We start from the raw sequence: 24,113 nt of genomic DNA, 5'->3' as shown, positions 1-24,113 counted from the left end.
TTTGTGGGTCAGAAAGCATCCAACAGAGTCCAGGACACAAATATTTATTGAAAAATGTTTTTATTGTCCAAAAAAATATTCTAGTGGGGGAAAATGGATTCCGTAAACATATTCAAGTTTATTGATAAATGGTGCCCCTGGGAAAATAGTCTTCATGTTGTCTATAGTCATAACAAATCATTTGGAAATTAAGAAAATACAGAGCAGTTCAGAGGGTAACTCTACTAAGCCTAACTAGCTTACCCTCAAGCTACAGTACAAAAGGAAATCCACTACTATACGACTACTATCACTTTGTCACTTTCCTGTACGTCTGTTAGGAATACAAAGGAATAAAAAATTAGTGGTAACTACGTATCAAAGTAGAAGTAAGTAACAGAGAGGCACAATGTGGTTTGAGCTCATTCTACTTCCCTCTGCCTCAACATAACTGACAAGAGACCCACATTATTTCCTTAGTCACAGATACGTCACGCATGCATATGGTTATGATAATAGCATAATGTAAGGTCTTTTAAGGTATACATTGTCTTGATAGTTATATAAAACAAGGTATGCTGTTTTCATCCAGCTCTAAAGGGGCGTGTCGATGCTTCCAGGTGGTTCCATGGGCTCACATGATTGGACAGTTCTCCCCTCGGATTCCGCCCTGAGCAACGGAAAAAAACAAGCAACAGAAAAGTCGGTTGTGAATATTTTTAGGAAAAAGACCACATCATCAACATTAAGGCTGGTTTGTCCTCATAGGACTTCTGCAACATACTATGACACGCCTCAAAAATGTCCTAACAAACAACAGCAATTATGTTTTATGTGTATAAGGGTGTATATGTTTTATTGTTATACTTAGAACTTTTTGCATTAATGACCAAATAACCAACCATATGACCCCAAAAATATAAGAAATCCCTAAAATATACATTTTTTAAAGTCTATTAAACCATTTATATATATATTTCATAATAAAAACACTTATACAATTACTAGCATCATCATAGTTGACAATGTTGATATTGTTTAATTTAAACTAATTTCATTAATAACTTTCTAATCTTCTAATGCAGAGGGCTAGTCCATGCTAACTAATGCTAGCCACGTGTCCGCCCCTCCCCCCCTTCTCACAATGCACCCTAATGCAGAGAGATAGTCTATGCTAAAGCTAACGCTAGCCCTCTCTGCATCCTAATGCAGAGAGCTAGTCTACGCTAACACTAACGCTGGCCCTCTATGCATCCTAATGCAGAGGGCTAGTCCATGCTAATGCTAATGCTAATGCTAGCCACCTGTCAGCCCCTCCCCCCCTTCTCACAATGCACCCTAATGCAGAGAGCTAGTCTACGCTAACACTAACGCTAGCCCTCTCTGCATTAGGATGCAGAGAGCTAGTCGACGCTAACGCTAACGCTAACGCTAGCTTTAGTGTTAGCTAGTTAGCTAGTTAGCTAGGCGTGGGCCCACCTTGCGAGGTGTGCTGCTGCTGACGACGTAGGAGTGGGGGAGCAGGCCCTCGGAGATCCCGCCGCTGCGGAAAGAGCGGGAAGCGGAGGTCACCGAGCAGTGGGGGGACTTGTCCGGCGACTGGCCACACGAGCCACACACCACGGTGCGGCTGCGCAGGTTGTACTCTCCGTCCGCACAGGTGCTGTGGGCCACCTGGGAGAGGGAAGGGAAATCCATTGGAGCCAACTAGTAGTTATAGTCTGTACCTTATTAAAGCTCACGTCACTCGATTCTCACCATGTCCTCGTCGTCTTCATCAAACTGCGTGCGGGTGACCTTCCTCATTGCCATTTCCTGGATGGAAACAGAAGGAGGAAGTTTCGGTCTATTCGTTTTGCTTGAGGATATACAGAAATGCTTTTCCGTGTGGGAGATTCAACAATGTATGGGTTAGCTTTGTTTGTAGTCTCCTCGCTTCATGGCTATAAATATCTCACAGCAGGTGCTTCCATTGGCCACTCTCTGAGTCACATATGGTTGACAAGGTTCGCTAGAATTTGTTTGGTTATGGATGACGCGTTGTTATGGTGATGTTATGGGTTTAATAGTGTGTTTCAGTGGTTCAAATGACTTTTTGGCTAGCAGACTCTTGTCCAAACGGTATGTGTGATAGTACTTGTTGTTAATGTGAAGTAGTTTTTAAGGTAACGTACATCTCCATTGGCGTTGATCAGGGTGGTCTGGAACTGGTCTCCAGTTCCCCAGGTGGTTTGGTTCTTCCACACCAGGTCAGACGGAGGGCTGTTTGTTCCACCGCCTGTAGAGGACCAGATCTTCACGCGCCAAGGGAACAAAACATAAAACAGTAGTCAGGGCATCCGTGGCGGTGACCGTAGCGTGTTTTAAGAACTGGAGGTGATCGACGCGTCCCATACCGTGACCCTCTGGCCGGCCTTCAAGGTGAACTTAGCGGGGAACTTGAAGGCGATGGCAGGGGCGGTCCCCACCTGACGCTTCACCTGCCAGTTACCCAGGTTCTGGTCCTGTGAGACAGAAAGGTGAGGGTTTGACGATGAGTTCCGCTGACTCATCGGGATTCGCACGGCTCATCAAGCGAGCACTCTGCTAAAGAAAGGAACGCGAGTGTTGTCCTACTGCCGCCATTACTGATGATCTGGCCTCAATGAAGGTACACGGCTAATTTCACCCTGTGTCGTGATATCCCCTAAAAAGTACCACTTCAATCTGATACAGGGGTTTAAAATGACATGAAGAATTCGGACAAGAACCTGTCTAGCTCGACAAGGTTGCAGCCTCCCATTAACACTACCAGGGTTAGGGGGTTCCACTCCCACAGATCCCACTAGCGACACGCCAATGGTATCGTCAAACCACACAACCACACAGAACCACACGTCCGTTATGTCAGGACGTGGCCGTGGCCGTACCTCATCCGCCTTGTTGCTCAGCTTGACGAACTTGCCCTCCTGGTCGACCTCGTCCACGGTGACGCGGCCGCTGGCCGAGGCCTGCTGGGTGACGCGGGTCCTGACGGCGGGACCGCCCGCGAAGCTGGACGCCTCGCTGTCCGTGTCGTTGGCGCGCCGCCGCTTGGCCGAGGAGCTCTGGGCGCTGCAGTGCACCGTGCGGGAGAGGGAGGCGGCCGAGCCGGCCCCGCCCCCGGAGCCGGAGATGATGCGGCTGGTCACCCTGGTCGGCGGGGGGCTGGGGGAGAGCCGCAGCCTGGGGGGGAACGGACAGGAAGTGACGATGAGGTGGAACGTCGGATGGAAGACGGGTCGTTTGTTTTGGACGGGGTAGGAACAGGCGTGACTGACAAGACTTTGTTAGATGCTGAGCTTTCTTTTTTATAGAGCATTTTGCGTTTAACATTTTCATATCTTTCTTTCATAAATAGGTAAGCACGGCATGGGGCCTTTTTAAAGTCCCAAAAAATATCAATATCATTAAATCATTATTTAGTCTGTTAGCAGAGACCTTCATCCAAAGACCTCCAGTGAATTCAGATTCAGGCTCTTGAGAACATCTTGCTCAAGCAGCTCTACAGGTCAGGGACTAAGGACTCAAACCAGGCCCCATTCGGCTGGGACCCAAAACACCGTAGTCGCTCCTCCACCCAATCTCCTCCACTCAGTCCCCGACCCCCACCGCCCAGGTCGGTGTCAGGTGTGCGCGCCCCGCCCACCTCTCCTCCTCGCCCTCCAGCAGCTTCCTATAGGCGCAGATCTCCATGTCCAGGGCCAGCTTGACGTCCAGCAGCTCCTGGTACTCGTCCAGCTGCTGCTGCATCTTCTGCCTCATCTCGGCCATCTCGCGCTCCTTCTCGCCCAGCAGGCGGCGGCTGGTGTCGCGCTCCCGGGCCAGCGCCGCCTCCAGCTCCCTCACCCGGGCCTCCCGCGAGGCCAGCTGCAGGGGAGACGCGGCGGAGGTCAAGGGTCAATGCCTGGATTTTGTGTCTGGGTGTTTTTTGCTTCGGTTCGATTTTTTTTGGTTTATAGGGCTAATGTTCGTCAGTGTTTTTGTTTTTGTTGGAGGAAAATATTTCGTTTTTGGAGCATGAATGAGAAAGTGTTGATTAGGGTTCTCTTGTAGTTTATATTATTGGATGTTTAGCAGGAATTTATGCATATCATCCTTTAGCTCATGTGTGTCAAAACACACAATTCTCTGTTGGGTGCTTTGGCTCTCCTTATACACAACTCACCTCAACCATGTGTTGAGGTGAGTTTTGTCCCAAGCATAAGTAAACATAAATAAATATCTCATCCTGCTCCTATCTAGGTCAGCTGGGCTGAAAGGGAAGAAAATGTCCATATTTGGTCTTTTCACCATTAAGAGAACGACTATAGTGAGTCACGACTCACTTAAGGAAAAAATAACAGCTTTTGGTTGCACCTGTTTTAAATTCCTCATGCCTCATGCCAAATCATAACAAATCATAGTTAACAAATGGCAAATTAATGGCTGCTGGATGGATCCGCCTACCGGTCAGAACAAAGCAGGCTCTGAGGGGGACCTACCCATCATATAACTGTGGATCACTTTAAGCAAAGGTGCATATTTGGCAATGGATTTGTTCCAGCTACTCAACATCACACCTGGTAGATCAAAGCCATTTAAAATGTAGACCGCTACGATTGGCCCCCGAAGTGTGTGTGTGGGTATCTGTGTGCTTGTGTGTTTGTGCGTGCATGCATGCATGCGTGCGTGCGTGCATGCGTACCTGCTTGCCTGCGTGCGTGTCCATGTGCATGTATGTGTGCGTGCGTGCATGCGTATGTGTTCCTGCGTGCCTGTGTGCGTGTGTTCCAGCGTGCGTGCGTGCATGCGTATGTGTGCGTGCGTGCGTGCGTGCGTGCGTGCGTGCGTGCGTGCGTGCGTGCGTGTGCTCGTGTGTACGCACACGCGCAGAGAGAGGTCCGCGTGTGTGTGCGTACCTCTTTCTGCAGCTGGCTAAGCTGGCTGGACATGGACTCCAGGCGGACGCGTGTCTGCTGGAGCTCCTCGTGGGCCGCCCCCACCAGGTGGCTGCTCCGATCCGCCGACTGGCGCGCGTTCTCCAGCTGACAGGGCGACACACACACCACCGTGAGGGGGCCATACACCACCGTGAGGGGGCCACACACCACCGTAAGGGGGCCACACACCACCGTAAGGGGGCCACTCACCTCTAGCAAAGCAAGGGTACATCAACGGTACTTTGTGATTTCGACGTGTCTGCCATTTTCTTAAAGAGATGCTCAATCTCAAACCTTGCTTAGTATCAGTTAAAGGTGACATATTAATGCTGTGGGTGTGAAAGCACGAATAAACTGCTGAAACAGAAGTATCGTCATGTAATCCATTGATTTCAACAATGTAACTGTGTTCTAAATACCAACTATTTAAACTGTAACTGTAACGGAATACCGTTAGCTATAATATGTATTCTGAATACGTAACGCCGGTACATGTATTCCGTAACTCACCAACACTGCATATTCTACCACCAGGTGTGAGAGTGATTAGCCGTTACAAGCAGTTTAGAAAATCTGCCGGCAGATTTTCTAAACGGCTTGTAACGGCTAATACATGTATAATATGTCACCTTTAATATAGTCAAACAGAAAATTATATTAAATTATATTCATTATATCATTGTTATAACAACTGCCAGAAGTTTTCTCCAGGCCTCATCGTTGTGATTATTACGACTCCCTACCTTGGAGTTGTAGGTCTTCTCCAGCTCTTCCTTGTACATCTTGACCTGGAGCTCGTGCTGGGACCTCATCTCCGTCAGGGCGTCCGACAGCTTGCTCTCAAAGTCCTGCTGGAGCCCGTTGTCCACCTCCACCACGCGGGACTCGTGCCGCCGCTTCGTCTCCCTCAGCTCCTGGAGGACAGGTCATCGGTTGATTTCATTAGTTTCCGTTTTTTTTAACCTCTCGTTTAGTGCACTAGCCCTTTAATCCAGCTCACTGGCATCTCAATTAGCTTACCTGCGTCTAATGCAGTCACCTAGCCTCTCATTTAGCCTGCCAGCATCTCAATTAGCCGACCTGCGTCTAATGCAGTCACCTAGCCTCTCATTTAGCCTGCCAGCATCTCAATTAGCCGACGTGCGTCTAATGCAGTCACCTAGCATCTCATTTAGCCTGCCAGCATCTCAATTAGCCTACCTGCGTCTAATGAAGTCGGCCAGCATCTCAATTAGCCTACCTGTGTCTAATGCAGTTGACTAGCATTTAATGTACCCTGCCTGAATCTCATTTAGCCTACCAGAATCTAATGTAGTCACCTGGCAACTAATCAGCATCTAATGTTGTTAAATAGCATCTCATTTAGCTCGACCAACATCTAATGTAGTTGACTAGCATTCTTTTTTCCTACTGTAACGCCTGCATAGGCCTTTGGGGATTAGTACAAATCGTGATCGTATTTGATCTTATCATTCATCATGGGACACCACATCCATGTTCATTGACATTCACCTCTGAGTAAATACTCTTCTGGAAGTCCAGTTCCTCCTTCAGGGTCTGAATGCGGTTCTCCCCATCCACCCTCCTGAGCATCTCGTCCTGCAGTTGCTTCCTGGCGTCGGCCAAACTGGCCTCCAACTGGGGGAAGGAGAACCGGGAGGAGGAAGTGACTCTGTGAGGTAGAACAGTGTTTCCCTTTTTGGTCTCCGGCCCCACCACAGCCCCATCAGTACGTCTCAAGAACCGCGTCATCAACTTCAGACAAGAAACGGCGTCCATTGCACCGCTATTATAGCATACCCTGGTATGTTTACCTCCAGTTAGGAGTCAGAGACCTCGACTTCACCCACTGTACACCCACCCATCAATGCGAGGGATGTTTCCCCACACACGCAACACATGTATGCAACTTTTCACAACCAACTTCACTTGCAATTGTGGATATTATTATAAGAATTCAAAAGACAAAATTGACAAAAACATAGGATACACCATTTGTGTGATTTTCCTTTGCTCCTTTCAAACCACATGTACAGAAAATAAACATTGATTTTCAAATCACAAAGTAAAAAGACTGTCGAGGTGGTTGCCGGGGGTTACCTTGGCGATCTGGGCCTTGAGGTCGCGGACCTCGGCCTCCAGGTTGCGTTTCTCGCCCAGCGCGGTGGTGAGCGAGGCGTCCTTGGAGTTCATCAGCGCCTCCAGGTCCTTCAGCCGCAGCAGGGCCGTGGCCAGGTCCGACTCCTTCTTGGTGTTCCTGCAGGGAAGCAGCGGAGGGGTGGCTGATGGTTAGTGGAGTTCATGTTGTTGTGCTGTTGCTGTTGTTGTTGTTGTGTTGTTGTTGTTGCTTTTGTTGTGGTTGTTGGACGATGTTGGACTTTGCATGCCACGATATCGGGTTTAGTTGTACGAATTGCATAGTTTGCTAAAGTTTTTATGTTCCTTATATTTAGTTTGGGGAAGTCGCAGAGTGACTTTAATCAGTGTCTGGAAATGTTAGAAAAACTAAAAAGTCCAAACCAATCAGATCCCAAAATGGCGATACATACGAATCCAATGCCCAATCCCAAGAAATCCAAATTATAGACTTCTCTCTAACAGACTACAACCACACACTTCTTCAGTGCTGACTGCTATGGAAACAACACAAATCCACAACATACGACCTTAATGAGAACACTTTATTTATCTTTGCCCGGCGTCTTGGCAGAGGATGAAATTCCTTAAGTTTCCTCTCAGAGGATCGGGAATAAAACCTGGTAGCTATTTAAGGAACTGGGACGGGGGGACGGGGGGGGGGGGGGGCCTGGGTAGCAGAGCTGCGAGGGGAAGCCTGGCGGGTTTAACCAAAGGAGGGGCGGTCCTGGTTGTTTCCAGTGCTGCCTGTGACTCATCGTCCCCGTTTCGTCCCATCACGTGTCTCACGCTAGCCACAAGCCGGTAACCGCTGGCGTCTGAGCTTACACTGGTTGCCAGGGCAACGGGTCGGCTTAGCCAAACACTAGTTTGCCATCCCAATATTTGTGGAAAACTAACGGAGGGGGGTTCGGGGGGAGGAGGGAAGTCCTCTAAACACTGCCACGTATTGTACGGATAATGATCACAGAAGGGAAGGAAGAACGAAAAGTAGAGGCGAGGGGGAGAGAGAGAGAGAGAGAGAGAGAGAGAGAGAGAGAGAGAGAGAGAGAGAGAGAGAGAGAGAGAGAGAGAGAGAGAGAGAGAGAGAGAGAGAGAGAGAGAGAGAGAGAGAGAGAGCGGGAAAGACTTAGTCATCAGGGCCCTCGATGGGGAGAAACTTTTCCTTCGGCAAGGTGGAAGCTGGATGTTAAAATGCAGGGCGAGCTAGGCGAGGCGAGGCCTCTATGCTGTTAAAGGGAGTGGCACCCTCTCTCTCTCTGCACTGCTGTTTCTCACAGTAAATACACGAGTAAACAGAAGTCGCAGGGCTTGCAGAACAGGACCTGTGCACACGTCTACTGCACGGTGTGTGTTCAGGGATCTGGGTGTTGTGTTTGAGAGACTGGTTATTGTTAAGACACTCTCAAATCCCAGACAGCGGTCTATTCCAGACTGGTGCCGGTTGAATGAAGATGAGCTGTGAAGTATGCAGGGGCGTTTAGGAACCTCCAGGGAGCGGCTATATCTCATGATGATCATCTGAGTTTGTTGTTTTTTTGGCAACCGTGGCTACGGGTCTGTTTTTTCTATATCCCGCTCACTCAGTGTTTGATCAACTCAAAGATTAACCAACACCGTTCCGGAACCGGGGAGAGAGGCGTGGTCTCGGGATTTCCTTGGAATGACTCACGAGGCACAATGAATGGATGGCTGACTCAGAGAAGAAAGTGGACTCCTTCCTTACGAGGAGGAAGAAGCACGCCCACGTGGACGCGCACGTGCACTCACCTGGCCTTCAGCTCCTTGTAGTCCTCCCGCACCTTGCTGAGCTCCAGCTGCAGGCGCGCCCGCTCCTTGGCCACCGAGTCCAGGGTCTGCCGGGCGTCCGCCAGCTCCGTCTCGTACGCCGCCTTCATGCCCCCCAGCTCGCGGGTCACCTCCGACTCGGACTCGGTGATGCGCAGGCGCAGGCCGGCGTTCTCCGACTCCAGCGAGCGCACCTTGTCGATGTAGACGGCCAGCCGGTCGTTGAGGTTGCACAGGTCGTCCTTCTCCTGCAGACGGGTGATGCGGTTGGGGGAGAGCGGGGAGCTCACACCCCTGGGTGTGTTCTTCACCGGCGTTGCCATGGTCCCTGTAGAGGAATGAGCAGGAATGAGCATTTTACTAAATACTGTGCTAAATACTAAAATCAGTGTTGGTTTATCATGAGCTTCTGTCCGTCGACCTTCCGAAGCGGAAAAATACAAATAGGGATAAGTGATTGTTTTAATATGCCGACCTCACTTTGCTTAATAGTCAAACCGGTCAGCCATTGTTTGGCGGCAGGTGTTCATGTGGCCCCAGTGAGGGTGATCAATGGTAGTCAAACATTTTCAAAATGGCGTCGGCCCCTGTTCCTCTGAGTCAGAGCGTGGCATCGAGGCGTCAGGAGGTTCCATGCTGACTAGAGACGCCAAGAATGTATGTGCAATATACTGTAAATATAATTCAACGTAATGTTTATTTGTGTAATTATTTATTCTACATTTTAAATAGGCCTATATTCTGCAGTTTATTTTACTTGTCAGATAATTGATCATAGTCAAAGTAAAAAAAGAAAGAAATGTCTGGAGAAACAAAAGTGCTAGAAAACAATAATTATCACGCAACTTAAACATTCAAACTGGAAAGCAATTTTTTTTTTTATCAAAAATGAGAACAGGCTATTGCTTACAATAGTTCCATTACCAGATTGTTCTCCTTTAAACATTGACAATTTTCTTTCCATGTATTTACTTAACCATACAGTGTGAAACAGCAACACAAACACTTTGCGCTTGAGGGCTATAATGAATGGCATCTTGTCTCTAGAGATTATGGCATGGGAGTGGTCGACTCCACCCTGCCTACTCCACCCAAACCAGCGACAACTATTCATCGCTCAAGTTCAATAAAACCTGCAACTTTCACAGACTTTAAGACTCACCTGTGGATCTGAAGTCAAACGACACAAGTAGGCGCTGGAGATGTATAGAGATGTGAGATGTTCCCGATTATTCCAGTTGGGACCTTCTCACCGGGTGCTCTGACTGTAACTCTCTCTAACCCTTTAACAGCCTCTGAGACTGAGCTGACTAAGAGCCACTGTCTCCGTGCCCATATAGGAAAGAATGAGATGGGAGGAGAGAGGGAGGCAGGCCTTCTCCGTTTCAGTCTGCGTAGGCTACTGGTCCTCAATTCCTCACTATTTTTTTTTTCTCTCTCTCTCTCTCTGTCTCTCTTCCCCTTTTTTCTCGCACCATATCTCATCTATCTACACCCTTTCATATCTGTATGACTAAGTAACCTTTGATTGTTATAGATTGCATCCGTTTCTATGCAGGAGAGTTGCCAACACAGTCCAAACATTGCCCAAGGCCAGTCTTATGATTAATTTGTGCCCTCTAGACTTTGTGGGTAGTGTTTCACTCCTTTACTCGTGTTGTGTCTGCTCTGAATGAGGCCAAGGCTGCAATTAATAAATGTATCAATAATCTTGATGTATGTATGAATAGAATGTGAATCAATACTGACACACACACACAGCATTACATTTATAGTCTCAGTTATATTTATCTATATACATGTTCTCCCAATATAGTTATATAGTCTTGGGTGTAGGCTATATGTAGACCTACAATGGTTGACTGGGGGAGTTTGTGTTTCCCTGAATCAACTTCTCCATACGAGAACAATTATAAGAGAATGTTGGACGTTTGGCGTTCATCGTAACGCGGTCTCTTTTTAATTGTCTTGTTTTTTTATTTGGATGTTCGCTAATAATTTGTGGTTAGTTTATTATAAATGACATTCACATGCAATTTGTAGGTGCTGTTTGTGTTCAGTAAATTTTCAACAGAATAATAGCCGGTATCAGGGGAGGAGAAAGGGGGATGAATCGTGCGTGCGTAACGGAAAGATGCTCGCAGAAGCTATGCGTTACATGATAGGCAAATCTGCTCTAATACAAGGTTCATCGATTGAATAAAACGACCATATTTAAGGCGTAATTGTGAAGCGATCGTGAGGGTGAGTTCTGAAAATCCCCGATATCCTGCATCGTGTCTGCGCTGAACAACGAGTGGAAGCAGAGGCTGTCATGTGGTCCGGTGGAAAACCCGGATTGGATCTCCTTGGTCACCTGGGCAAAGGGCTCGAAAGCAACACTGTTTTGGATGGAAGACTATTTCCAACCTGTCCAAGTTCGATCAAATAAACCAACAGTGATTGACTTCAAAATGTTGAACAACCAAATTGTGTCCGTCAGTGTTTTAATGACCACATCAAAAAGTGCATCTTACTTTAAATCGATTTTTAATACCCTAATTTGTATCCAATGTCTTCATAACTAGCGTTTGTATAGGTCGCATGGACTATAACAATTACATACGAGCACACATTGGAGGATTACATGGCTATTTTTTCCAGCTAATCAACAGCAGACTCCACTCCATATTTTAGAGCTCGCTACCGCCCGCCAGCAGCCGCCAAACGAGCCGTCGGGAAACGTTACGGAGCCACAGAGAAAAACCCGGAGACACAAGTAGACAACACCACAACAACCAAAAACCAGCCCCGAATCGTTGCTCCGACGATACTACATCCCGAATCAATTTCAAACCCCCAGACGTATCCCGTTCAAATCCACGAAATACACCCCGCTGTGGTCGGAGAAGAGGCGAAGCGAGAGGTCGTCGAGAGAAGACGTCCCCGGGCTCCGCAGCGGCCTCCATTTTAGCTCCTCGCCCGACGGCTACCTCACGTGTCCTGGACTGTCTTCCTCACATGACCCGTGTGTTTGTCCCCGTGATCAGCACTTCCATCTCCCTATATATATCAGTGTCGCTGGATATCGCGTTTTGAAACTGCAACCTTCATGGATATGCTCGAACAGAGTTTGGACAGCTCGACGAGGTAAGATTGCTCCTTGCTGCTTGTTTTACACTCGGCGTTAGCAATGGCTACCACCGATGGCCTAGCCCCAAAGTCACCATTTTCCCCTCGCATCACAATGTTAATGCGACTTGGTAGATCGTGTAGGAAGATCGAAAGCGGAACAGTTTCGTGTTGTGGTTTATATCACCCCGTAATGAACGACCAGGTGCCATTGGCTGGGTCAGTGTGCATGTGGTTTCTGGGTCGTAGATGCATTTGATTGTGTATGGTGTTTTACACTTGATAGGATTACTCCATGGGCTGTTTGCAGAGTTGTTGGTTAGGACACTGGCAGATGAATAGCAGCAAAGCAATGTGAGAGTTTTAGTTGGTGCAAATGAAATCCCTTCAAAACCACCCTTGCACACACCTCATCCCACTGATTTGTTTATAAATTAACTCGGATATTGGCCTATAACGCAGTAGTAGATGGACGCTTCTGTATGTTGTTATCATTGATTTTATTTTTATGCACAACAGCAACAAAATGAAATATAATCTGCAGTTGAATAATGCATTTATTGAACCACATGTGTCCCCTTTATCATTCAGTTGTTGTTGTTTTTACCCGTGATTTGTGTATGTGGGTTTTTTTCCGCGCCAAGCATGGGGCATAAATAATAGTTGGAACCCTAGATGCACTGTGACAGATGGGCTCCTTCAGAGAGAGGGAAAGGGAGGGCCAATGTAACGCACTGTCTAACGTTGTTTCTCCCCCCCCCAGTCACGAAAAACAGGAAACTGAAGAGGTTGTCCAGTTGCAGGAAGGTAATTCGATTTAATTATCAACATCAATTTTTTTTTTTTTTTTTATACAAGCATTTCAAAAAGATGCTTGCAACAGGAACATAGCTTTTACATCGACTGCCCTGCCGCTCAGTTATTCTCATGTCTTAATCGGGGTTCGTTTTTGGTCTCAAGGAGAAACGGTGGGGACTGAGGAGCAAACGGCAGTGACCATCGCCAGTGTCCAGCAGGCTGCGTTCGGGGAACATGTCCAGTACCAGTTCCGCACAGAGAACAGCGGCGGCCAGGTACGGCTCCACCTGCTGGCCTCCTGACGCGCCGCTATACGGTTACAGCCGTTGGATAAGGGGCGGTTGGCCCCTGCTAATGACTTATCACCACGTCGTACACTTAAAACGTCCGGTGGGAATCCACCTGGAAGAGGATCGTTGACTTCTGTGTGTGAATTTAAGCTCTCCCCAAAATACAATTTCATTTTGTGTTGGCTTTAGTTCATTTCTTTTTAAGTTTGTTTACACTGGGGGCTGAGCCCCAGCCTCGAGCTACAGCACTTCCACAGCCACAGTGCAAACACACGCCTCTTATTGTGAAACCAATGGTTACAAGAACCACCGCTCCGCGCAATGCAAATATGTTCAACAAAAAAAAGGCACGAGATGAATGGTTCCGGCACTCACCGCGATGCCCCCCCCCGCCCCTGTCCGCAGGTAACCTACCGCGTCGTCCAGGTCTCGGACGAGCAGATCGAGACGACCACGGACGGGTCGGGGTCCGTCAGTGTGGTGTCGGCCGCAGCCTTCGCCGGCGGCCCCCAAGCGGTGGCCCAGGTGTGTACCCCACCCCCCCACACACCCAGTCTTCTTCTATGGTGTCCGCGAGCCAAGGGTTGTTTCTTTGGATGCGTCTTGGATCCTCCATCTCCTTGGGTGGGGGGTGCTTGACCTTCAGAGTGGTCGCCTAAGTCTTGGTTTAAGTGTTTCAGTAGATATGTGAAGGACAGTTGTGTTGTAGTGGTAGGGGTCTGCAAACAAATCACTGATACAATTAATTAATTTGGCAGACGCTTTTATCCAAAGCGACTGACATCGGTTAATACACACATTGACACACCGACGGCAGAGTCAACCATGCAAGGCGACCGCCAGCTCGTCAGGAGCATGGGGTTAAGTGTCTTGCGACACTCAGCTAGAAGGAGCTGGGGATTGAACTGGCAACCTTTAGGTTACAAGACAACTGCTCTACCTCCTGAGCTATGCAAGACTATTTCCAACCTGTCCAAGTTCGATCAAATAAACCAACAGTGATTGACTTAAAAATGTTGATCAACCAAATTGTGATAGCAATACACAGCAACGCCCAACTACTATTGTGTTATTGGGACAAGATCTGAGTTACTTCATAAACATAACCGCAGGATGAGGTGTGTGTGCAAGGGTTGTTTGGAGGGGAGGTGCACCACGTCCACCTCGATACATTTCTGTCGTTCTAAAACCGTGAGGTGTGATCCGTGCTCCGTACGCTCCGGGCTCGCGTCCCTTTGTGGAGCAGCGCCCGGGGTACCGACGCCGTAGTGTCACGACCCCACTGGTATCTAGGGAAAACCGGCTCTCTGTCTAGGCAGGAGTCGAGACACATACGTGGTATAACCACAGCTGGTAGGCAACTAGCTTCCGGGGCACGTGTGTAGTGACTCACCTGGGTTCCTGGTGAGCGCTGGTCCTTCTCTCTCTTGCTATGGAGATAGCCCAAGCGTTGTGGTGAACGGTAGCTGTCTCGTTCAGTTATGGTTTACATGTTTAGACAAACAAAGACGGTGAAGGGGCGGTCACGTTCCCCCGGTGGACTCCTTAGCTCTGGGGTGTACTGGCATCTGGGTGAATGGCTTTACAAAGTCTCATCCTGCCGGGGCCGTAACCACTGGCCACCATGCTGTGTATATCCACCATCTTGGATTCCCCCAGGTGACCACAATCAACCAATCAAGGGAGCCACTCCCACCGTTACCATGACCACCAGTTACCAACCAGCTTAACCTTACCAAACAGTAGGATGGTGACAGTAGTGATGAGTGGAGTGCTGCGAGTCGGGGGGGCATTGATCGGTGGGTTTGGTTCCTCCAGGCCGTCATCCAGAACCCCTTCAGCAATGGGGGCAGCCCGGCCGGGGACTCGGTGGGCGGGGAGACCCGCTTCGCCTACTTCCCCGCCACCACGGTCAGCGACGGGACGGCGGTGTCGGTGCAGGCGGCGGACCCCACGCTCACGCAGGCCGGAGGTGAGGGGGCGCGCGTGGCGGGGTCAGAGGTCGATGGTCGGCCGTGGGGGGCGGTGGATGTATAAGGGAATTAAAGACCTGAGATTTTGTGACAAACGGATGCCATTTGTTTTTACACTTAATAATTAAGGGATATGGATTACTATAATAACTTATTATGATTGTTATTACATCTAGAAATCGTGTCTTTAGAAACCTGACGAATGGAAAGCACTGAAATGCTCCGGTTTTATTTTTGCGAGGCTCTCTCTTTGCTTCATGGCCGAACTGACGGGTTGCCTGGTTACCGTCTCCCTACACCCCCTTCCCCTCCTCCAGGTCAGTTCTATGTGATGATGAGCCCCCCCGATGTGCTGCAGGGCGGCGCGGGACGCACCATCGCCCCACGCACGCATGCCTACTCTGCGTGAGTATGACACAAACACGGACGGAGACAGACGGAGACACGCGTTTACCCGCGCCCCTTCTTCTGATCACCGACGCCCTGCGCGTTGGCCGAAGTTTAAAAAATGCTGTCATATCGTTGACATGTAGTGGTTCTCTGATTTGACTGTTGTGTGTTTGGAGATCATAAGCAACAATCTTAGAATCGGAATAATTCAGAAGAGTCTGAGGGAAATTGTTCACTGAAAAGAAAAGAAGCCAATTGTGTCCCACTTACCTGCCCTCCTCAGAGACCTGGCAGAGAGCGAGATGCTGCAGCATGGCGGTTCTAACTGGTGAGGAGCCCCTTTGACCCCCCCCCCCCAACCCCCAAAACCTCCTCCTCTCTCCTTGGTCTGTGCTAATGAGATAACCCCCCCTCCCTGGCGCCCCACTGGGTGGGATTAGAACTATTTGGTGTGTCATCTGTGGTTTTAATTTTATTTTTATTGGATTTTATTTTTGTTGGACTTTTTAATCTGTGCAATGTATTTCTGTGCTATGGGATCCCGTCAAAGTGCGAGTGTGTAGATAATCGGCCCACACCAATATCATTTACACATAGTTGAAGGTTGAGGACCGTGGCGAAATGGTCAGTTTCAACATCTCTTCTTCCTGTTGTGTCTCCGCAGGAAGATGGACGGACCCCGGGCCCCCAGAGACGAGAGGAGGCGAGCGCAGCACAACGAAGGTAAGATAGGACACAATTATACTTTATACATAAACGACTCAAAGTATTATACTAAACATATTAAGAGCCAGTTAACCCAAAACTTACGGTTAACTGAGTAACTTTTTTGATCTTGGTAATTTGTCTTATGATCGTCAACACAGTGACGTATGCCACTTTATCACTTTTACCCAATTTAGAGTAAAATGGGGTTGAATCCTATGTTCGACGCATTCAGAGTACGTATGATTTAAATTGATTTGTGTCTGTTTACAGTGGAGAGGCGGAGAAGAGACAAGATCAACAACTGGATCGTCACCCTGTCAAAGATCATCCCCGACTGCAACATAGACAGCAGCAAAACTGGAGCGGTACGTCCAACACAGACACACACAGGCAATTTTGGTTCGCAAACAATAGTCAACACAGCCAATACAACAATAAACATAAAAACATAGATACATAAATACTAGGGCTGTCAAGCGATTAAAATATTTAATCGCGATTAATCACATTAATGTCATAGTTAACTCACGATTAGTCGCGATTAATCGCAAATCTTTTTTCTAATTATATATTTATTTTATATGAATTTGCGTTAATCGCGCGGTAAAAAAATGTATGCCGCTAAAATTGGTTTGCGTTAACGCCGTTAATAACGCGTTTAACTGACAGCCCTAATAAATACATATATCATACAGTAGATGTCATCCTGACACGCGGGTTTGTGATGGTGGTTTCGATGCCCAGGCGTTGAATGCCCCCTATACCAGCATTTGGTACAGTCCTCTGGGTAGGCTGGTCGGCTCATTGACCATACTACATCTGTGCGGGCGGGGGGATGGAGTTTGTAAAAGCTAATCACGGCTAATCCACAGGACACGGTTCTCTCTGTCCAGAGTAAGGGCGGCATCCTGTCCAAGGCCTGCGACTACATCCGCGAGCTCCGTCAGAACAACGCGCGGCTGCAGGAAGGCTGCAAGGAGGTGGAGCGCGTCCAGGTGGACAACGAGCTGCTCCGACAACAGGTAGCGCTCGAACCCCGACCCCGCCCCGGGGTGTTACTTATAACGCCTCCATCGGTGGCGTGGAGCGAGGCTTCCCTAAACCGACCCCCGCTTTTTAGAGTCTCGCGCCGTTGTCGTTTGTCTTCTTGATAGAAGCGTTTACATCTTTACAACACTCCTGATAGAAGAGCTGATGTCGTTTGTGTTCTATATAGAAGAGCTGATGTTGATATCGTTTGTGTTCTAGATAGAAGAGCTGAAGAACGACAACGCCCTCCTGCGGGCGCAGCTCCAGCAGCACGGCATCGAGCTCAACGGAGACCCCGTCTCCCAGTGACCCCCCCACCCTGACGACAAACTGGGAAACACACTCAGACGCACGCCATAACCAAGCACACCTCCCCACTCTCACACATCCGAAGCGGCAGGAACCCCGGCCGAAAGGACAAAAGTCAGGAAGTCGGTACCTGCACAAGCCACGCGACCTCTGGCGGAGAAGCGGTGGGACACGGCGAAACACAAACGCACACACGAGGCCTAGGGCTAGGGACAAGTGTGTGTGACGGGGCGATTCTTCCGGGCGTGCGTGCGCTCTCTCACTGACAATAACCCGTCGTGACAGCCCCGCCTTCCTTAGGACGCTTTACAGGAGTTCACGGCGGCCCGCCGAAAAAACACAGAATCCTTCTCAGATTATTTTTTTTTTGGTTCGGTGCAAACCACGGAGACTGGACGGTTTACACCCCCACTATTGGAACCCGTTTGTTTTGATTTTTAAAGGCTACTGCATTTCAGTTTTTATTTACCTCTGACAATTGCTGTGTTTTAAGCTGCTGTGGGAAAGAACAAAAACAACTTTCAGTTTTTGTCATTTTAATTTATTAGTCTTCAGAGAACGTGTATAAACAGTAGGCGTTTAAATTAATTAAGTCATTGCGCAAGATGAAGAGTATGAAACAGAGTCTGAGTGTGGATCTTCCCCCCCCCCTCCCCCCCTGAGTATGTGACAAATCGTTATCTAATCCTTCCTATGCCAGTTCGTTAACGGCTGTAGTACTTTTCCAACTCATCCGTTGCATATTTGTGACTCATGCGGACTCCCCCGTCGTCAGTGAGCACTCGCTAACTTAAGTTATTGTTATGTTTGTTTTAATTTGGTAATATTTCAATGGTGCTGGTCCATTTGTTGTAAAGCATCTCATAACCGGCGGGGCGAGTTGAAGGACTGTGGGACTGACGTGTGCTGCTGTCGGGTGGGTTCAAAGGGGACGTATCAGACCACCAGGCGTGAGTGTGATTAGCCCATACAAGCCGTTTTTGAAATTCTGCATCACAAGTGGGCGTGTGCACCTAGACGTGTGCTGGGTAGATCAGTCTTACCAGCCTACCCAGTGGACTGAAGCAAACGTTGCTCATCTATCCAGCACACATCTAGGTGGACTCGCCCACTTGTGACGTCAGAAGACGCAGATTTTGTGACGGCTAATCCCACTCGCACCCGGTGGTAGAACATGTCCCCTTTAAGGACTGGACGTCCTCCGGAGAGCCGCTCCTCACTGGAGCAGGGCTTTGGGCCGAACGTCGAAGTGGCAGGGAGCCTTAAACAATGCAAGAAGGACCATAGGTGTGTACCTAATAGCTCAGGTAAACGGGGATCGAACGCTGGGCCGGGCGGTGGTTCCCGACCGTAGTACTGACCTCGTTCTCCGATTATAATACAGTAGAAACACACTAGGTGCAATGTAATGTATAGAAGATTATGGATATTGAATGATTGGATAAAAGCATGTGGGGTGGGGTTTCAGTTAATCTGGGTATTAAAGCATAGTGTTTGTTTATCTGCTCATTGTATAGGTCACAAGGTTTTTGGAGCATTGCAAAAATAACAAATCTCTTGCATAGTATAGTATTTTAAATGGTATCTCCTTTTAAAATATTATACCATTAAGTTAGTCATTTTATGGCGTTTTGGGAATCATTGCTGCCAATGGAGAGGTGAGTGATGATGACGATGACGATGGTGATTATGAAGGAGGTGACTACAATAGTGGGCCCTTTGGAAATATGACATGTATGATCAATGTAGCTAACCACTTTTTGTCTGCAGTGAGCCTCGCTGCAGCATTTTTTTTCACTAACCACTGGCATTATCATTTCTGATACTACAATAAAACTACAAAGTTTATACCTAGCAAGCCCCGTTTTTTTCTCCAACACTAAATAAAGTCGCCACACCAATAATGGATGTGGAAAAAGACCATTGAACGAGGTTTCACAATATATCAAACTCATGAAAACTACACAAACAAAACTGCCTAGAAAAAAAACATGCAACACATGGCGCACTTCTCTGCGTTCTTTTGTTGGTGTGGGTAGCTACGCCGAGTGATCCATCCCAACCGTCGTGCACGAATGGAAAACGAGTTCCGTAGGTAGGCCATGTCTAACTTTGGATCTTTTCAAACTTTTTCCATCGTTCGTAAACGATGATTCTTCATTTTTGTAAGATAAAATATTTCAGCAGACGTTAATCCCTAGTAGCAGTATATATCAATTATCAATCAGCAACATTCTACAACATTTGCTTTCCCGCCGACAATGGTGTTAGCTTAGGAACAAAACGTGATCGGACGTGCGTGCTGTCAGACTCGTTAACATATACATTTCTTATTGCAACATGATAATAAAAAAATAAAACCCAAGTCTAAATATAACTTGTTTGGCTAAAGCCCCCCGAACATGGCCCCACATATGTATGGGAAATGGTAACCATAAAACTGATAAACAAGGGCGCCATAGACAATATTATGTTTAACTTTGACTGCGTTTGCATAGGGGTTAGTGTTTAATTTCCATTTCCCTGAAATGAAGCTTGGCCGAAGAGCTTCGTTCCAACGGGAAATAACCAAAGGCCTGCTTTTGGAGTATGAACCTCTGATACATGGGTCTGACCTGTGACCAGCTGAACATTCTGATCGGAACGAGCACTAGTCATGTTGGACATCTCCCTTCATCGGAGCTGATTCACGTTTTCCCTTAGACACAGTGATGTATTATATGTTTGTATTTGGTGCTTGTTTTGTCATGGGTAGCCCTTTAGCTTGTTGGTGACCAAACTCTAGTCTCTGTTGGTTTATCCCAGTTATTAATTACCTAGGACTAGGCGTATCTCAATCTATTCTACCAAGAACATTTATCTGACAGATTAGCAAAGTTGCAAAATATTATTTTGTGACAATTAAAATCCTCTCATTAAGTTTTATATTGTCACATTCGAATTGACACAATCACAATTACATTTCCCTCGTGCTGTGCCTTCATTGCGCTCTATTGTTTGCCCTCAGTATGTTTACTTTGACGTAACCTTCATAATGAGTTTATTGGATGACCAAGCAAGGTGCATCACATTATATAATGCAAGGAGTCCTGACCGGGCATGTAGCTTATAGTGGACCATGCGACTACCGACGTTAACACGTTTGATGGTTTTGTTAATATCAGTGATTTTAACTCCATCACAAACAAAATGGCTGTTCCTTAGTCCCTGTCAATTACAGATTCCTGCTAAACAGTCTAAAGGCAGTAGGCCTGTGGCATTTTGAAAGCCAGTTACACATTGGTTATACATAATAAATTACTCTCACAAACATTGTTGAAACATTAAAACAAACAAAGGAAACTATCGGCATTTCGGAGTCCGAAATAATTAGCTCCCCTTTCCTCATTGATACGTCGCCATTCCTGCGTAAGAAGTCAAAAAAAAAAAAAGATCGGATTCGACCAGTCGAGTACGGCTTTCTAAAAAAGCCAGTCACAATCAAAATATTGTCCAACTTTCTACCCTGGAACTTCTTTTTCCTTGCACGTCTCGACCGGGGCTGCTTGAGTCAGAGCTACACCACCACCTCCTTCTCCACTTCCTCCTCCTTCTCCACCACCTCCTCCTTCTCCACCTCCTTCTCCACCTCCTCCTCCTTCTCCACCTCCTCCTCCTTCTCCTCCTCCTTCTCCACCACCTCCTCCTTCTCCACCTCCTCCTTCTCCACCTCCTTCTCCACCTCCTTCTCCACCTCCTCCTCCTCCACCTCCACCTCCTTCTCCACCTCCACAGCGGAGGAGGTGCAGCTTGGCCATGATGTTGTGCAGGACGCCACGAAGTATGCTGCGGACATCCGAGGAGGTCATGTAGAAGATGATGGGGTCGAGGCAGGAGTTTAAGGTACTGGCGAGCAGCGCCACTTGCCTCCAGCACTCGTCCTCCTTGCGGGCGAAGCCCACCACGTGGGAGAAGTTGTAGGGACCGAAGGCGAAGGCAAACACCATCAGGGTGCCCACGGCCAGGCCTATAGCGCGGAGCCGCCGCCGCCGGCTGATGTGCGGCAGGCGGGAGAGGATGCGGATGAAGTTGACGTAGCAGAAGCAGGAGACGAAGAAGGGCGCGCAGAAGAGGACAAAGAATAGCTCCAGGCGCACGCGCATCAGTATTTCCAGCTCTTGCACGCTGAAGTTCATGTAGCACTGGCGCGTGGTGAGGTCCGAGCCGTTGTTGCTGGCAAACGCGTTGCGGTTGGGCACGATGTACACGAACACAAGGTTGAGGGAGCACACCACCCAGGAGAGGACGCTGGCAATGACGGCGTAGCGCGGCCGGCGGCACCGCGAATACATGATGGGGAAGGCCACGCCCAAGTAGCGCTCCATGCTGACCGCCGTCAGCAGCAGGGTGCTGTTGTATATGGTGGTGTAGAACAGGAAGCTGGTGATGGGGCACAGGAAGGGGGGCATGTTCCAGGTCATTTGGTCCAGGGCCTCCTTTATCTTTATGGGCAGGAGGGTGAGAAAGATGAGGTCTGAGATGGTGAGGCTGAGGAGGAGGACGTCGATGGCCGTGGGATTGCGGCGGACCTTGCGGCAGAAGGTATAGAAGGCCAGGATGTTGGCCGGCACGCCCATGGTCAGGGTGATGGTGTAGACGGAGATTATCAGGTTGTTGATGGTCATCCTGACTGAGTCATTGGCCACCGATATCTCGATGAACACCTGAGTGAAATGAAAACGACACGATAGGCGAATTGGATCAGGGACAGACTCTCGGACTCTGTTGCGTTATTTCATTAAGGTGACGGCGAGACAATAAAAAAAAAAAGAGGCGTACAAAGAAAGATTTTTTGTTGTCTTCCTCTGAAGCAGTTCCTCTGCCTTAGGCAATATGGTCCTTTGGCACATTTGGAACAACATTTACCTCCAATAAGAAAGACGGGAAGATTGGGTAGAATTAGAGATTTTCATGCTCCCAATATCTGTCTAAATTCATAGAAGTTACATGTACGGGAAATTATTTATTAGCATTGTGATAATGACTAAATTCGTGGGACAAAATCTTGGAGGGCTTTATTTTTTGGTTTTAATAGTTCCAATTAACTGCTGAAGGCAACACTTGTTTTATCCCTACATTTCCAATTTGTCACCCCATATGGTAACACTAGGATCTGAATGTTCACTAGGATCTAAATGTTTTTCAATGAGAAGAATTAATCCGATTTTCAAAATAGTTGCAAGTCGAAATATGATTGCAAGATTATGACAGACGTACCTTTTGTCAATTCAGAAACTTCTGGAGCCCCATCACGTCCCAAAGTAGACACTCCGTACCATCCAGTCGTTAGGGCGGACTGGGGCCACAGACGGGCAGGTGACCTTTTTTTTAACACACTGTTTGGTTACGTGAAGACACACCCCTTTGCGTTGCTCGTCAAACTGTATAACCCCTATCTCAGTTCAGATTGTGGAAATTTAATAAGAAGCCCATTGTAATTGGTTGTCCTGCTCATTTAAACCGTCTCCGGGCAACCGGTTCAATGGCCGCCGTGGATGTATCTGTGTATTTAGATGTGTGGTGTTATGAGACACACAGGCTCATGAGAGGCCTTGATGTTCACAAAGGGAAGGGCTGATATCACAAAGCATGTTTACATTACTAGTCGGTTGTTGAAATGCAAATTGTCTTTTTTTTACCATACACCTACTGGTTAGTTATTTTCAGACCCTGTTAATCATTTCTAATAGTATTTCCCTACTCCATGTTTATGTTCAACGAAACATGACAAAACATGACATTTCAGTTTGAACTTTTGGTGCACTCACACTAGGCCATCTGGCCGTGGCCGTAAGAACAATGGGGCCAGTTGAGCACGGTTAGGTGTGAAAACGGCCAACGGCCACGGCCAGATTGCCTAGTGTGAGTGCACCCTTAGTCAAATAATAACAGTTTGCGCTCAAACAGACATTTATGTATGATGAAGAAAAGCCCAAGGAATAGCTTTAGAATAAATGACAACACTCCTTACTTAGATCCAATTACAAGCCATCCACCATTTAGTCCCAACATGATATACAGTATTTGTTATTATGTGATTACGATTGATGCCATTATATATATTCTGTTAAAGGCATAGTAACATCAGGGTGTATCTTCTGTGATTGACTAAATGCTCCTTGAAGTCAGCCATTGAGATAATCAGATGTAGATGTAGTTATGCACATAGATTCAGTGAGCTGGATAAATGGATATATAAAGACGGGACAGGCAGACAGGTATTGAATTGTGAACAACGAGGTTGTACACAGTAAGACCTAAGCTACTCAAATTACATTTACTAAATTACATTTATTCATTGAATAAAATTGTACAGAACTCTGAACAAACAAGAAAAAATTGTCAATAACAGATATTTGTTTATAGGTTGTGTTTATTAAAAGTGAATTGCAATTTACACACAGGTTAACATACAGATTCAATGCATAAATAGGTAGCTATTCACAGTTAATCTTTGGATATCAATTGTTATTGTCTTGTTTGGGTATTATTCTTTTGATTTGGGAGCGCCCATATTTTAGCCTGTGAATGGTATCCCGGAAGAGCAGGTTTCCAAAACATTTGGACCATTTTGCCCATAGGGGGGCGCTATAATTCACGGTCAAAGTTAAACGATCACCCCG

At 47.5% G+C, this 24,113-nt stretch overlaps 3 protein-coding genes across 4 annotated transcripts; 1 reads left to right on the top strand and 2 right to left on the bottom strand.

Annotated features, from left to right (window-relative positions):
* Positions 1–11: 11 nt before the first annotated feature.
* Positions 12–12,088, bottom strand: LOC130375552 (lamin-A-like). Its single transcript, XM_056582537.1, has 13 exons — positions 10,006–12,088; positions 8,826–9,171; positions 7,020–7,176; positions 6,432–6,557; positions 5,663–5,833; positions 4,899–5,024; positions 3,647–3,867; positions 2,889–3,183; positions 2,376–2,483; positions 2,154–2,273; positions 1,738–1,794; positions 1,459–1,653; positions 12–649 (listed from the first exon to the last, which is right to left on the bottom strand). The coding sequence occupies exons 2-13, from the start codon at positions 9,164–9,166 to the stop codon at positions 614–616; spliced, it is 1,953 nt and encodes a 650-aa protein (XP_056438512.1). The 5' UTR covers positions 9,167–9,171; positions 10,006–12,088; the 3' UTR covers positions 12–613.
* usf2 (upstream transcription factor 2, c-fos interacting) lies at positions 10,968–19,549 on the top strand. Of its 2 annotated transcripts, none has more exons than XM_056582538.1 (11): positions 10,968–11,972; positions 12,718–12,761; positions 12,915–13,027; positions 13,448–13,567; positions 14,861–15,014; positions 15,333–15,420; positions 15,689–15,733; positions 16,070–16,128; positions 16,384–16,478; positions 16,986–17,135; positions 17,362–19,549. In XM_056582538.1, the coding sequence occupies exons 1-11, from the start codon at positions 11,935–11,937 to the stop codon at positions 17,449–17,451; spliced, it is 996 nt and encodes a 331-aa protein (XP_056438513.1). In that variant the 5' UTR covers positions 10,968–11,934; the 3' UTR covers positions 17,452–19,549. The 2 variants fall into 2 exon arrangements, with proteins under 2 accessions (XP_056438513.1, XP_056438514.1); XM_056582539.1 differs by having other exon boundaries at positions 10,971–11,972; positions 17,007–17,135; positions 17,362–19,548.
* Positions 17,523–22,115, bottom strand: LOC130376207 (free fatty acid receptor 2-like). Its single transcript, XM_056583430.1, has 2 exons — positions 21,218–22,115; positions 17,523–17,581 (listed from the first exon to the last, which is right to left on the bottom strand). Exons 1-2 carry the CDS (start codon positions 22,113–22,115, stop codon positions 17,523–17,525), a joined length of 957 nt encoding a protein of 318 aa, XP_056439405.1.
* Between the last annotated feature and the right edge of the window lie 1,998 nt (positions 22,116–24,113).

The sequence above is a fragment of the Gadus chalcogrammus genome, chromosome 22 (assembly GCF_026213295.1).
Source record: "Gadus chalcogrammus isolate NIFS_2021 chromosome 22, NIFS_Gcha_1.0, whole genome shotgun sequence".
Lineage (NCBI taxonomy): Eukaryota > Metazoa > Chordata > Actinopteri > Gadiformes > Gadidae > Gadus > Gadus chalcogrammus.
Note: the sequence above shows the minus strand (reverse complement) of the source record. Positions and strands in the feature narration are given on the sequence as shown.